At 47.8% G+C, this 13,504-nt stretch overlaps 1 protein-coding gene across 1 annotated transcript; it reads right to left on the reverse strand.

The window, feature by feature from the left end:
* Positions 1-10,451: 10,451 nt before the first annotated feature.
* Positions 10,452-11,838, reverse strand: LOC121134189 (protein Tex24-like). Its single transcript, XM_040731997.1, has one exon. It carries the CDS (start codon positions 11,640-11,642, stop codon positions 10,482-10,484), a length of 1,161 nt encoding a protein of 386 aa, XP_040587931.1. The 5' UTR covers positions 11,643-11,838; the 3' UTR covers positions 10,452-10,481.
* Between the last annotated feature and the right edge of the window lie 1,666 nt (positions 11,839-13,504).

The raw sequence follows: 13,504 nt of genomic DNA on the forward strand, positions 1-13,504 counted from the left end.
TTGAGCCTTCCTGTCCCCCTCCTCCTGGCTGCAGGAGATGAGCTGAAGTGCCTGTCATCTCTCTGCGTCTCTTATGAGGCTGTGACATGGTTCTTTCCTGTTTCACCTTCTTCGTGGTCGATCAAAGGAATGATTGGGACTCATACAGTTTTCAGTCCTGTGATCAATGGGCCCATCACTTCAGGGTTGTGTCCAGGCCATGCACAGGCAGGAACACGCAGGAAGTGAAGGAAAGGGTGTCCTATTACCAGTTTTCAGATGCCCAGATGGTGCTCTGGGGTGAAATGTCACAAAATGAAAGGAGCCCTGCCCTAGGAGCCAGGAGATCCAAGCTTGGTCGCCCATCTATCCTCCTGGGGCTCCCCTTAGAAGTTCTGGCCCACATCTCTCTGTTCCACCCCACCTGTCTCTGATATGTACCCCAAGCTCTTATGGGAGGGGCCACCTGACATCTTTCCCCCTGAGTCTCCATGGCCTGTCGCACACTAATATTTAAGATTAGCCCTTAAAGAAAGACAGGAAGGGAAGACACTATGCTGTCTCGGGAATAACGTGGCTATCACTCACCCTGATGTACAGCAAGAATCCCTTTTCTTCCTGGGAAATCACCTGCACGTATACTTGTCATTCCATTATGGGGCAGGAAATTCTCAACATTAAAAGACTCCCGCCTTTTAGTCCAGGACAGCAAAAGAGTCTGGCAGGCTTCCACAGCCCTGTAGCCTCCAGTCTGTCTTGACCCCAGTGGACAGGTCAGTGGCCATCAACATGGTCCTGCAGAATTGGCAGCAGCAGCCCCTGGTGCCCCGGCTGATGCACAGGATCCGACCGAGATCACAAAGTTCCCTGGCTTCCCTGAGGGCAGCAGTGCTTCCCTCCACCCAGGCATGCTAGCAGTGGTCCAGCGGGCTAGAAGGGAGCAGCTGGCCTCTGCTCCTATGTCTTAAGAAGCCCCCTTCTGCCTTCTGTTTCACGGAGGGCTCTTCTCCATCCACCACAACACCTCAACAGTCTTCCCAGAGAACACAGGCTTTGGGGAGAAGCAGGCACCCGGCCGGCGCTGGAAAATAAGTTGTCTGTATACAGCTTCTGCTTTGAGGTCTCTGCAAACACAGAGGCCTGGCTCCCTTCCAAAAAGATGGATGGGTGTGAGAAAAAAAAATCAGACACAAACGAAGCACAGCTTGTCTCTCAGAAAACGTCCTCTGAGCCGGGTGTGAACGTTCTGCTCACCGCTCTGCAGAGGTAGCACACATCTGCCAGGAAAATGCTACGTGTGGCCAACCAAGCAGAAGCAGCCCGTTCTCCATCGTCACTGGAGAAAGCGGCAATATCCGGGGCTGAACTCTGTAGATGCATACTGACCCGGTGTGTCTGGTGGTAGAAGAGGCTCTTGACACACTCCCAGGGCTCCAGGGCTCTCACGGACTGCCTCCATAAAAGGCGTACTCACAACAGTGATAAAGGAAAGTTAACTGAGAAAAAACAGGCACAGTGTCCATTCGAAAAGTCGGTCATGCTGAGCAGGCTTTAGACCGTGAGAGTGGTGTTGTCCATCGGCTAATAAGAACTCTTGTAGCCAATCAACCTTCCTCATCCAATCGCCTGCCCCTTCCTTGTAGCGCACATGAACATGCTTGCACACACGAGTATACACACAGCCAAACAATTAGCTACCTTATATTCTTGAAGACATTTATACTATGAAATTTGATACCATCACAAAGAAAAACGGAAGTTATCGCGGAAGGCTGTGGGTGGTTCCAAAGCATAACTGAGTCGGCCCGGACTAAATGAGAGAATGTAAACGAGGCATTAATTAAAATCACTTCAACCTGAGAGAAGGTGTCTAGTGGTTGGATGTACACTTGACACCTTAAAGCAGTGTTTCTCAACTTGCCGATCGCAACCCCCAAAGACCATCAGAAAACACAGTGTTTATAACTAACAAAATTACACCTATGAAGTAGCAATGTAACAATTTTATGGTTGGGGCTCACCACAACGTGAGGAACTGCATTAGAAAGGTTTAGAACCTCTGCCTTAAAGGCAAGGAAGATGTGTCTCAGAGGGCAACATCAATGTAAGTACCGGGAGGGCAACATCAATGTAAGTACCGGGAGGGCAACACCAATGTAAGTACCGGGAGGGCAACATCAATGTAAGTACCGGGAGGGCAACATCAATGTAAGTACCGGGAGGGCAACATCAATGTAAGTACCGGGAGGGCAACATCAATGTAAGTACCGGGAGGGCAACATCAATGTAAGTACCGGGAGGCCACCGAGCCAAACCCAACAGCACAGCTTTGTCATCCACTGCAGAAGACAGAATCAAAATACAGTCTCAACCCAGATACGGAAAAGAGGGCCTGCGCCCTCCCCCAAATGATGTGATGGACTTTGATGATCCCCCGTGGAGGGTCGCACTCTCCCTGGGGAGTGGGTGGTGGGTGGGTTGGGGGCTTCGTAGGAAGCATGGGAGGGTGGGAGGGCAAGGGAATGGGGGGATGGATATGTAATTTTCTATAAAATAAAAAAAAATGTGGCAAAAAATAGTCTCACAGGGCTGGATGCTTGGCCCGTGCTAACCAGAGATAATAGCCTCCTTAGTGACTAACTTCTGCTGCATGATTTTCTTTAAACCATTCATGAAAACTACTGCATTGTGCTGTTAGTGTGTGCGCACTCACACACGCCTACAAGGTACCAAACTCAGGTCATCATGCTTGGCAGCAAGTGCCTTTACCCCCTGGACTGGCTCGCTGGCCCTTTTCCCACAACTCTTTACATGGTTCTACAAACCACGCCTCCTTGAGCACTCCGTTCAGGGAATGTCCTTGGTTGCAGAGGGTGTTGTGACACAGTCCTGAAGGCTGGCATGGAGTAGCTTGGCCTCAGCCGAATCATTCGGCACGTGCACATTATTTTGCTTGGTGTAATGTGGCATAAGAAGACATTTACGTCAAGAGGCTGGGAGTCTAGGAAAGGAACTATTAGAAGCAATGGAGAGTCAGGAGCTGAGCGTAGGAAAGAGTCTGGAGGAGCGATATATGTGACAGCTAAGCCCCTCACCACCATCATTCCGGAAACTCGCAACCAAACCAAAGCCCAGGATGAGGGAATCATTTAGAGAATCACACAGCTTAACGGCTGCAAAGTCGGAGTCAGAACTGATTGATTCTCCTATAAACCAATACTGGTATCTTTGCGTGGTTTCCAGAGCCCTGGGTCATAAGGACCGGTCCTGGATCTAAGCACCCACCTATATTGAAATGACAAAAAAAAAAAAACATACAAAATATAGACAATTCACTCAGTTACAATATGAGGCAGTCTGGAATTCCCAGTTTGCCTCTGCATTCTGCACACCTGAGTTACAGCCCAAAGTAGCGATTGAACAAGAACTGGGAATACAACGGTCCTCTTTCCTCCGGGCGACTCTGTGTTACTTTTTTTAGTAATAAGGGGATGGAGAACATGTCACTCTCAACATAGATTTCCTGTGAGCAGCTAGACTGAAAAAATGTGGTGGGCGTTATTGTCGTCGTAGTCCTCATTGTTTTAATCTGAGTCTCACTACGTAGCCCTGTCTGGCCCCGAATTTACTGTATAGATAGATCAGGGTGACCTCAAACTCACAGAGATTTGCCACTCTCTGCCTCCTGAGTGTTATAATTAAAGGCACGTGCCACTACAGTGGATAAAAAAAAAGACAATTTTTAGAAGCACGCCGTACTGCCTAGGTCTGACCATAGCGCAGAGCACTTAGTGAGTCAACAGTTAACTGTGCCTTTGGAGTTAGGGACAGTGAAGGTTGGATGTGGGACTTGGGAGCCCTCTGGTGGATTGTCGTTCACACTGCAGGTCCGCGCAAACACGCTCCTTTTAAAGGGGCGTGTGCTTTAGTTTGGATATTAATTTTCCTTACATTTAAATAAAAGTAATAAATTCTACCTACATCCTAAACTCTGCAGAAGTGGGCAACGCTCCATCATTCTACAGGCAGCTCCCAAGGAAGAGACCTAGAGCAGCTATAGCCCACAGGGTGGATTCGCTGATGCTATGACCGCACAGAGCTCACACCCAGGGCCCGGGGACTGTGTGAGCACCGCCAAGTGGCTTGCACGGATGCCCTTCACATTAATCACACATGGCAGCGTTTCCCGGACCTACCCCAACTGTCCAGTCAGCTCGAAGCTGTGAGAAACACAAGTCGCAGGTCGCCATCCACTGACTGACGTCCACTTCCAAGTTAAAGCACCATAAGGGGCCAAGTGCCAACAGCTGATGACAGTGGACCCAAGCCACACTAACGTCCTACAAAGAGGGCCCGGAGGGGCCTTGTAGCTATGTGAGCTACAAAAGGCTCGGAAGTGAAGGCTATTGGAAAAGAAGATGTGTGTGACCTTGGAGGAGGTCCAGGAACGTGTCTGCCTGGTAGAGTAGGATGTGTCTTGTCTCTCACTCCTCACCTTCGCTGATCATCCCCACTCTGTGTCGCCCCACCCCCTTTTTTGCTCCCTAATGCTTCATTCCTCCTGTGTGAAGACACATGGTCCCACTACTGTCACCGTTTTGTCATTCATTGAGCTTCTTCCGGTCGGAGGTGACAGTCGGGCCACTATTAATCAGCTTAGTAAGGTCTAACTTACGAAGGGAAGCTTTGTTTGTGACCAATAGACAAGACACCTATTGCGAAGGTGATCGCTGGCCAAGGCGTCCAAGATGTGGTACCAGATCCTCACGTGCTGCAACCACCGAGGTCAAACCTGAAGACAGGATGAGAGGGGACCCCTGGGCATGAAGTAGGAACCAGGGAAACAATACACGCAAGCACCAGGGGAGCTGGGGATGGGGGGGGCAGGGAAGAGAGTCGTGAACGCTCTGGATTTCAACACTGTGGGTGCACACTAGGAACCCAAAGATGGCTTGACTGGGCTTACTTAGATTAGTAGTAGTATAGGGAGGATTCGCCTGAGGAGGACTCTAGCGGCAGGTAATGGTAGTGGATTTCCCTGGTTAGAAGGACTGGCAGAGGCGGTTACAGATAACAATGTGCTTAGTTACAGGCAATGCTGTATGTGGTGGTTGGCTTGTAATACGGCCAGCAGGAGTGCTGTTTGAAAGGGCACTGGATTCGATAAATGGTCAATCCCAGCACCTTGGGAGGGTCTCTCAAGAGCTTCACATGATACAACTCACAACCACCCATAACTCCAGTTCCAGAGGGCCCAATGCCCTCCCCTGATCGCTCTGAGCGCCATGTGGTACAAATACATTCAGTTCCATTTCCAGCAAAGACATGGAAGTTCATAACTATGTCTAACACCAGTTCCAGGTCATCTGGTGCCCTGTTATGGTCTCTACAGGCACTGCATGCATGTGGTACACACACACACACACACACACACACACACACACACACACACACACACACACACGATACTCATACACAAAAAATAAAAAACAAATCTTAAGTAAATTCCATAACAGCATATTCTTTTTCTTTTAAGACAGGATTTGTCCAGGCGTTGGTGGCACACGCCTTTAATCCCAGCACTCGGGAGGCAGAGGCAGGCGGATCTCTGTGAGTTCAGACAACATGGTCTATAGAACAAGCTCCAGGAAGGCTCCAAAGCAATCAGAGAAACCCTGTCTCGACAAACCGGAAAAAAACAACACAGGTTTGTGTAGCCCTAGCTGTCCTGGAACTGACTCTGTAGATCAGACTCACTTCAGACTCAGAGATCTACCTGCCTCTGCCTCCTAAGTACTGGAATTAAAGGCCTGCACCACCATCATTCAGCATATTTTCTTTTTAGCTTAGGTGACATCATAATACTTCCAGAAAATTCAGAATAATGGAGCTTAAATTGTTTAATTTACTCAGTTAATTAATTAACTTCATAATAAAACATTGGGTAAATGAGTAAATTTCCTATAAATTATTTATCATTAGTCAAAATATTGTTCTGATAGTTATATTATTACCACCCCCTTCTCCAACAGGGAGCCTTGTATAATTATCACAATATCAGGTGATCCATCTCTATGGTGATAAAGTATGTATGATTTAATAAACATTGCCTGAAGTGTCAGAAAGCAAAGCCAGCCACACTAGTTAGCTGTAGAAGCTAGGCAGTGATGGCACACACATTTAATCCCAGGACTTGGGAGACGGGCAGATGGATCTCTCTGAGTTCAAAGCCACCCTAGCCTACACAAGAGTGAATCAGTCCAAAAGAGTAGCAGAGCTCACACCTTTAATCCCAGCACTAGAGAGGTGGAGACATAAGGATATGGCTGGGCAGAGAAAGGAATAAAAGGAGGACAGGAACTAAGAGCTTTTGCCTCTGAGGATTCGTGAAAACAGGATTCCATTTCAACTTGGTAGAGGTAAGATCCACTGGTTTGGCTACTTTGCTTCTCTTACTGATCTTCAACTTGAAGCTTGAACCCCAGTATCAGACTCTGGGTCCTTTTATTTTTCGTGATACACATCTCCTTCCTTCTGGACACTGGGCCCATTGGATCCTGATGAGGTTCTGGGGATCCATCTTTCCTTCTCGTCCCTCTATTGTCAGAATAAGGAGTCAGCCTTACCAGGCTCCCAAACCCCACCACTTAGCTGTATCTTTAAGAGCACCCCCTTACTCATTTCTTCCTAGTGGTGTCAACCTGTCCCATCCTCTCCTAAACAAAGGGGAACGGGGGAGCCTTTCTTTTGCTTCCCCATCTGCTCGACCCCAGGCTCACCAACCATTCCCTTCCTCCTTCTCCAAACCACACAATGTGACACATCTTTTCCCTTACTGCCCTCTCAGGTCGATCTCTGGGCCTGGGACACCCAAAACCCCTCTACAGCCAAGCATCACCCCCTCCCATGATTTAACTACAAATATAACCCAGGTTCAATAGCCACTCTCTCGCCACAGTCTGAGGGGGCTTACTCTTATTTCTGACCTCTCAACAATCTTCTGTTCCCCACTTCTTGCTTTAGTACCCCCATACTCACAGTTTAAAAACCCAGTGGAACCTGCACTTGACTCAGCATCTCCGACTTATCAACTCGGCAGTAGTTCACTCCGTAGTACCCAATCCCTATACTCTAAACTTCAACAGGCCATCTTCCGAGTACCCTACATCTTCTAGGTTTAACTCGCCCCTTCTCTCTCCATGTTACAGAAAAAGAGGGATGTACCCTCATGGTCCTGGGTCACCAACTGGGACCTTCCTTTGTTCCCATCACATTCTTATTTTTTAAAAAACTGGGCCATACTATCTAAGGGTGGGTTCTTTCTTTGTCCGCACACTCTAGCTGCAGTCAAACTTCTTATATGCAAATCAAAAAAAAAAGGTTAGCCTTTGGGTCACCCACTACTATCTTCTCTCCTCACCACCTGTTCCATCTCCTAACATACAAGGATCTCCAAACACTACCCACCTCCCGAGCTCTCTCTCCTTCAGGTAGCATTGGAAGAGGATGCTATACCTATCTTTCAACCATGCCTTGTGTCAACACTGCAAAATGACTCTTAAGGTGTCTACAGATCATTTGTTTCTACTAGCTTCTGCCACCCATCCTATCTGGTTGAAACTCTCCAGCTGCTTCTTCCCTCCACCTGCTCTAACCATCCTTCTCTCCCCTCCTACTTGGTAGATGTCCCCTCTCTGGCTCCTGGAGCCTGCTACAGCCTCCAGGGCCCCACCATGTAGGCAACTCTTGTTAAGATATCTGAGCCCTCCCTGTTTTCTGGCCTCTTCACTTTGGGAGCTGCCTGCTAAGCCCTGCAGCTTCCTTAAGCCCTTCTGGGCCTCCGTGACCTTGTCCCACCTGTCTCTCAGCTCCCACTTGGAGCTTATAGAAACTCCCTCCAAAGGAGTTCATTTTGTGACCCTACCCCTCTTCCTCTATGGACCGATTTTATTAAAACCTTGCTCGGACCTCAGCACAGTTCAAATAGCCAAATCTGGCATGCTCAATTTTCAATGACACCTTCTGCCACTGTACAAACGATTCCAAAAATCTCTTATAACTAAACTTGCTTCTTTATTTCTTCTTATCTACACCTGTCTAGGGTAGCTCTTCCAAATGGATGTTTATCATCCAAGAGACCCACCACCTCTAACCAACATCCCGTCCAAATAGGATCTGGAAATTGCTCTATATCAGGCTGGCAAAGGCTGATTCAGTGACCTATAACTCCCTTATCCATCTCTCCTTCACTGAGGCTTAGCCCCTGTGCCTGTTTTCTCTATTTTTGTGTGATAATTCCTGTCTTAGAAACAAAAAACAAAGCAATGGGGTTTATGATAAGATTAAAAAACAATGCTTGTTTAATAAGGTATAAGAAGGCACGTGAATGAAAGTCCAAAGGTATAAGAGTGATTTAGGGTGGTGAAGAATGTTTCCAGTTTCTTTCCCCATTGATGCTAAGAGTAGTTCTCACGGCTAGACAGCTCACCAGCGGGTTGCCAAAAAGAGATGCTTATCCCTATAACACCTACATCAAATTCTAAAACAACTGTCCCCAATGAATGCTTTCTCTGTGATCCAACTAGAGATTACTGTCGACACTGGCCAGAAACTTATGGAAGACTGCCCTTAGTGATCCTATAGGAGACATGATGCAAATTCAGGAATGCACGCTACCTTTTATGCAGACTGGGAAATCTTTCATGTTCTAATTAAGGACCCATGGCACCCCAGGTGGGAGACAGGAGTGATTGATAATCTTTACTATGGCATTTATCACAGCCACCTGTCAGGCATGCTCAAAACACAGGGTACACAGTCCACTTTCTCAACCACAAGGTATAGATATGGCAGAAGTGGTCCAAAGATCCTTACATCCCCAATATCACCCTTATTTGATGATATTGATCCCACCTCCCTGTCATATCGTCTCTTGTTTCAGACCTTAACCTATGTGTATCAGCTACTGAACAACTCTTTGCCTGACCACTTTGAAGAAGACTGGTTGTGTGTCCCTCTTGGGTCAAACTCACAACCACCATTTGTGACCTCATCCTTTGTCTTATTAGATTCTCTCATCTCACTGCTGCTCAATTGCTCTGAGCCAAATATCACTACCAGCCCTTTGCTCTCCCACATGTCTCTCTTCGGTATTGCAGACTACTTTAACATATTTGTGGGCACCCTGGGTTCCACAGACTGCGATAATACCATACTCCTCGATACTACCACTCAGCCCCCATGTCCAAACATTCACAATGCCTCTATTCTCTGTGGCACACAAAGATACCACTGCCTACCCACGAGGTGGTCTGGGACTTGTGTCCTGGTGTTCCTTTTTCCAAAGCTATGGGTGACACCTGGTAAAGAGCCCTTGCCAATTACCATCACTGGGCTTATAGCAGCATCGCATGACAAATGAGCAGTTCAGGTCATGCCCTTTCTAGTAGCCCTGAGCATAACCGCTTGTGTCACCACTGGAGTGGCAGGACTGACTGCCTTCCTAGCTATTTACCATGGGCTTTCCTCACAGTTCATCCAGGATATCCAATGGGTGGATCCAGAGCCAAATAGACTCGATGGCCGCCATAGTACTACAAAATCAGTGCGGATTAGATTTACTAACAACAGAGAGAGGTGGTCTTTGTCTCTTCCTCGGGGAAGATTTTTGTTCCTATGTTAACCAATAGGGTACAGCAAATGATAAAATCCTACAACTCCAGATAGATCTTCAAAAATGTAAGAAACATACCTCTGGCCAGTGGGTCACTGATAGTCTAATATGGAACTGGACGCTACCCTTCTGAATCCTTCATTTTTTAATGCTACTAGTTGCACCCTGCCTTATAAAACTCTTGTCTCGATTGCTCCAACAACAGATCCAAAAGATTTCTAACCAGGCTCTTAACAGTTACTATTACCGGATTACCAGCCCCTAGCTACAGAGCCAGAGGCCTGCAGCACCCAGTTACACCCTAATGATGATCAGGGTTGCTCCAAGCAACCTGGATGTCCCCACCCAATGAACTAATGATAATGTCACTGCCCTTTCCAGCCCCCCCAATCATTTATTAATAAACAAAACATGTGGGTGAATGTAGGGTGAAAAGGGCCAAGAAAAAAACACCCGACCATGACCTGACCCCAGGACCAGGGCTAGAAATCCCACCAATCCATAAGCTTGCCCCAGAATCAGACTACAAAAATTCCACCAATCCCGAGCCACCCTGGGAAGCTCCACTCGGGGAGTTGAGCAGAGCTGTAACACTTGCACTGGGGAAGCCCTTCCCTGGAACAGAGCTGTAAGCCGCTACACTTACAGTGACTTTGTAATATTCCTTGACTCCTGACTCCCAGGGTACCTTTCCATCCAAGCTGCAATGTTTACAATTAGCATTCACATCTACCCAAACATAAACCAATCTCATAGGATGCACAGCACTTATGAATCCATAATACTTGATTTACCTAATGACAAGCTCAGCCTGGTCTTTGGAGCACACTCATCTTTTGAACCCTGAGGGGAGATAAGTGTGTGCCCGAACTGCAAGGGTGACTGGGGTCCCCTGGATTGTGGGGTCCCAGCCTTCCTCCCTGGGCTGCCACTTATGCCTCACTATGTTTCTTCCTGAAACACCCTGTTTGTTGTCCTGAAAAGACAGCTGTATTTTCCCTCTGGTGTTGACTGCACAGAATTCTTTATCATGAGATTTGGCCAACACCTCCAAGACCTGCATCTTCCTCCTGTTTAGGAACTGGGATTTAGCTTCTGCCCACAGATTCTGGTCCAAAACCCTTGCTTGTCCCTCCAGGAAAGTATCTTCCCACAGGAACTGAGGTTGTGCATCCCTTTCTTTGGAGGCTTTCAAGTCTTTCAGTTTGTCCTTGTCTGGTGGCACTGGTTTCAGCTCTTCTCCAGGCTCCTCCTCTCTAAGCGATGTGGGGCACAGCATCTGCATTGGATGTCTAGAATGGGGCTTGATCTTCTTGCCCTGCAAAAAGGTGTTTTCTTCAAGAGGAGGAACGTGATTGCTGCATCTGCAAAGTTCCTGTGGCTGTCTGGGTTCTTCTGTGTCCCCTGCTTCTCCCAGATGGTCCCACCTCAGATCCTCCAAGCTCCTTTTTGGCTGCCATTTCTCGCTTGGGTTTTTGGTACTCACAACCACCTCTTGCTCCAGGAACTTCCTGGTGTCTCCTGGGTTTGGGGCTTTTTCTGTTTGCTTTCTGGCTTTGCTAAGCAATGTCACTGTTCTCCTTTTCGCCTGGGCCTCCCATGCTGTTACTACTTCGGGTCCAGTCTTCAGCAAACCCATGTGCCCAGCAAATGTCCACCTGTGCCCCAGACCTTCAACAGAGTCACCCCGAAGGTTGTACAGACGAACTTTAGGGTCAGGGGAATGGCCCTCGCTAACAGAGCTTGTAAGCCGTGGGAGATGCTCTGGCTTCTTGCCACGAGAAAGGTGAGGCAGCTCTTTCAGGCTAGGCTGCCTGTTACCCAGACCCCTTCTACTGGCTGGCACAGTTCTGAGGAATTTAATCTCCTGGACTGCCAAATAAACCCTAGGGGCAGGCCTAGAGGCTTGTCTTACCAATCCTTCATGGGCCCCAGTATACTGAAGTCTCCTGGTTTTCAGAAAGTGGAAGACCGATCCTTGGGAACACATGTCCTCCTGTCACCAGAACTTAACCTTCCCTAGGTCCTACCCTGAGGTCAGGAGACCTCTCCTAGCTTCTCTCTCTCTCTCTCTCTCTCTCTCTCTCTCTCTCTCTCTCTCTCTCTCTCTCTCTCTCTCTCTCTCTTCTCTCTCTCTAATGCATCTCCAATACAAGTCACTACTTCAACCTCTGGTATCCACTGTACTGCTGCCCCCAGGGGTTAGTGGACTAAAGGGCCCTCTACACATCACAAACCAGAATGTTGGGCTACCTGTCTTTTTATGATGCAGTGGGCGGGGCTAGAGAGAAAATGGTTGTACTCAGGCTGGACCCAGTACTGATGAGTGCTCTGTTCTGTGGCCTCTGTCACTCCAGACGTTAGGAATGGCAACATCTAGGAAAGCCGCCCACAGATGGAAGGGCACAGGCATGTTATGAGTGGGTGAGAGGTGGCCTGTGGCAGACAGTCAGGGACCAGGAAGAGAGACCTCTAGGGAGTTAGAGGGTCCATGAGCTGACTTCCAGGGACTTGCTAAGCTTAGCTGCTTGTCAAGGAGTAAAACAACACTCACTTCAGAGAATCAAAAGGAGAGGTTATTCTGGAATAAACTATAAATGATCATGGTCCAGAAACATCAATGTTGATTTCCCCAAATATCATTTTTCCAACAAAGCAGTCATTTCGTGATGTCTTTATGGAAGCAAAACAAAGAAGATCAGAAGTCCAAATACACTGCAAACATACTGCTGGAAGCGGCAGGCAGGCAGACGCCAGCAAAGCTCTGCTCTCAGCCTCAGGTGCTGGATGATGATGTCAGTTTCAGAGTTAGAGAAAGCCTGCTAAGTTAATACAACAAACATTCACTTGATAGTCACAAGGATACCTTATCAGACACAAGGCTGAGCAAGGAATGGCCAATGAGAGGCAAAAGACAGTCCCCAAAATAAATTATAATTAGGCTCTGGACCTGCAAGACTCCAACCTCGACACAATCGTTTTCATCACTGCAAGTCCAGTGTGCTATCCATTGAGCCGCAGAGCCACATAACACAATCATTTTTTATAAGAGTTACTCAGTCTCATGCAAGTTTCCGTGTAAGTTGGAAGTTTCATTGCAGAACTTGCATTCACACCTCAGACCCTACACTGGGTCGCTGAAGATTGTGCTATGTGCATCCCCTCAGGACACGCCTCGTATACCTGACTATACTATGTTAAAATTATCTTGCTGGTGAAATTCCCAACTATTGAGGGATCTGATCACTATGGAGCTCGATACAGCGTAAACACACAAGCAAGCCATGAGTCGCCCAAGCGTTGCCATGTTCCGTGCACTGGTGAAACAGCAGAAATGAAACCAGAGGGGAAAGACCCAGACACATATATGCAAACTTGGTAAATGAAGTCCTTGAGAATAGAGGGTTTTTCCCATGACCATCGTGTTTGCTGGTGAGAAAGTGCCTGACATTTACAACCGAAGGGAGAAAGGGTCTTTGGGCTCAGTGTTTGAGAGCTGCCAGTCCATCCTAGCAGGCCCGGCTGGCAAGAAGGAGAAGCTCATACCGTTGTGGCCGGGAAACAAAGAGGGAATGCCTCATCCCCAGGCAATTTTTTTTTGGTCTATCAAGACGGGGTTTCTCTGTGACTTTGGAGGCTGTCCTGGAACTAGCTCTTGTAGACCAGGCTGGTCTCAGACTCACAGAGATCTGCCTGCCTCTGCCTCCCAAGTGCTGGGATTAAAGGCATGTGCCACCACCGCCCAACCCAATCTGTATTTATCAGGATCCTCCAGAGGAACAGAACTGATAGACTGACATATATTGCAAAGAATATTCATTAGCTTGGCTTACAGTAGATAGTCCAACAATG

Source organism: Mesocricetus auratus, unplaced genomic scaffold, assembly GCF_017639785.1.
Source record: "Mesocricetus auratus isolate SY011 unplaced genomic scaffold, BCM_Maur_2.0 Super-Scaffold_100026, whole genome shotgun sequence".
NCBI lineage: Eukaryota > Metazoa > Chordata > Mammalia > Rodentia > Cricetidae > Mesocricetus > Mesocricetus auratus.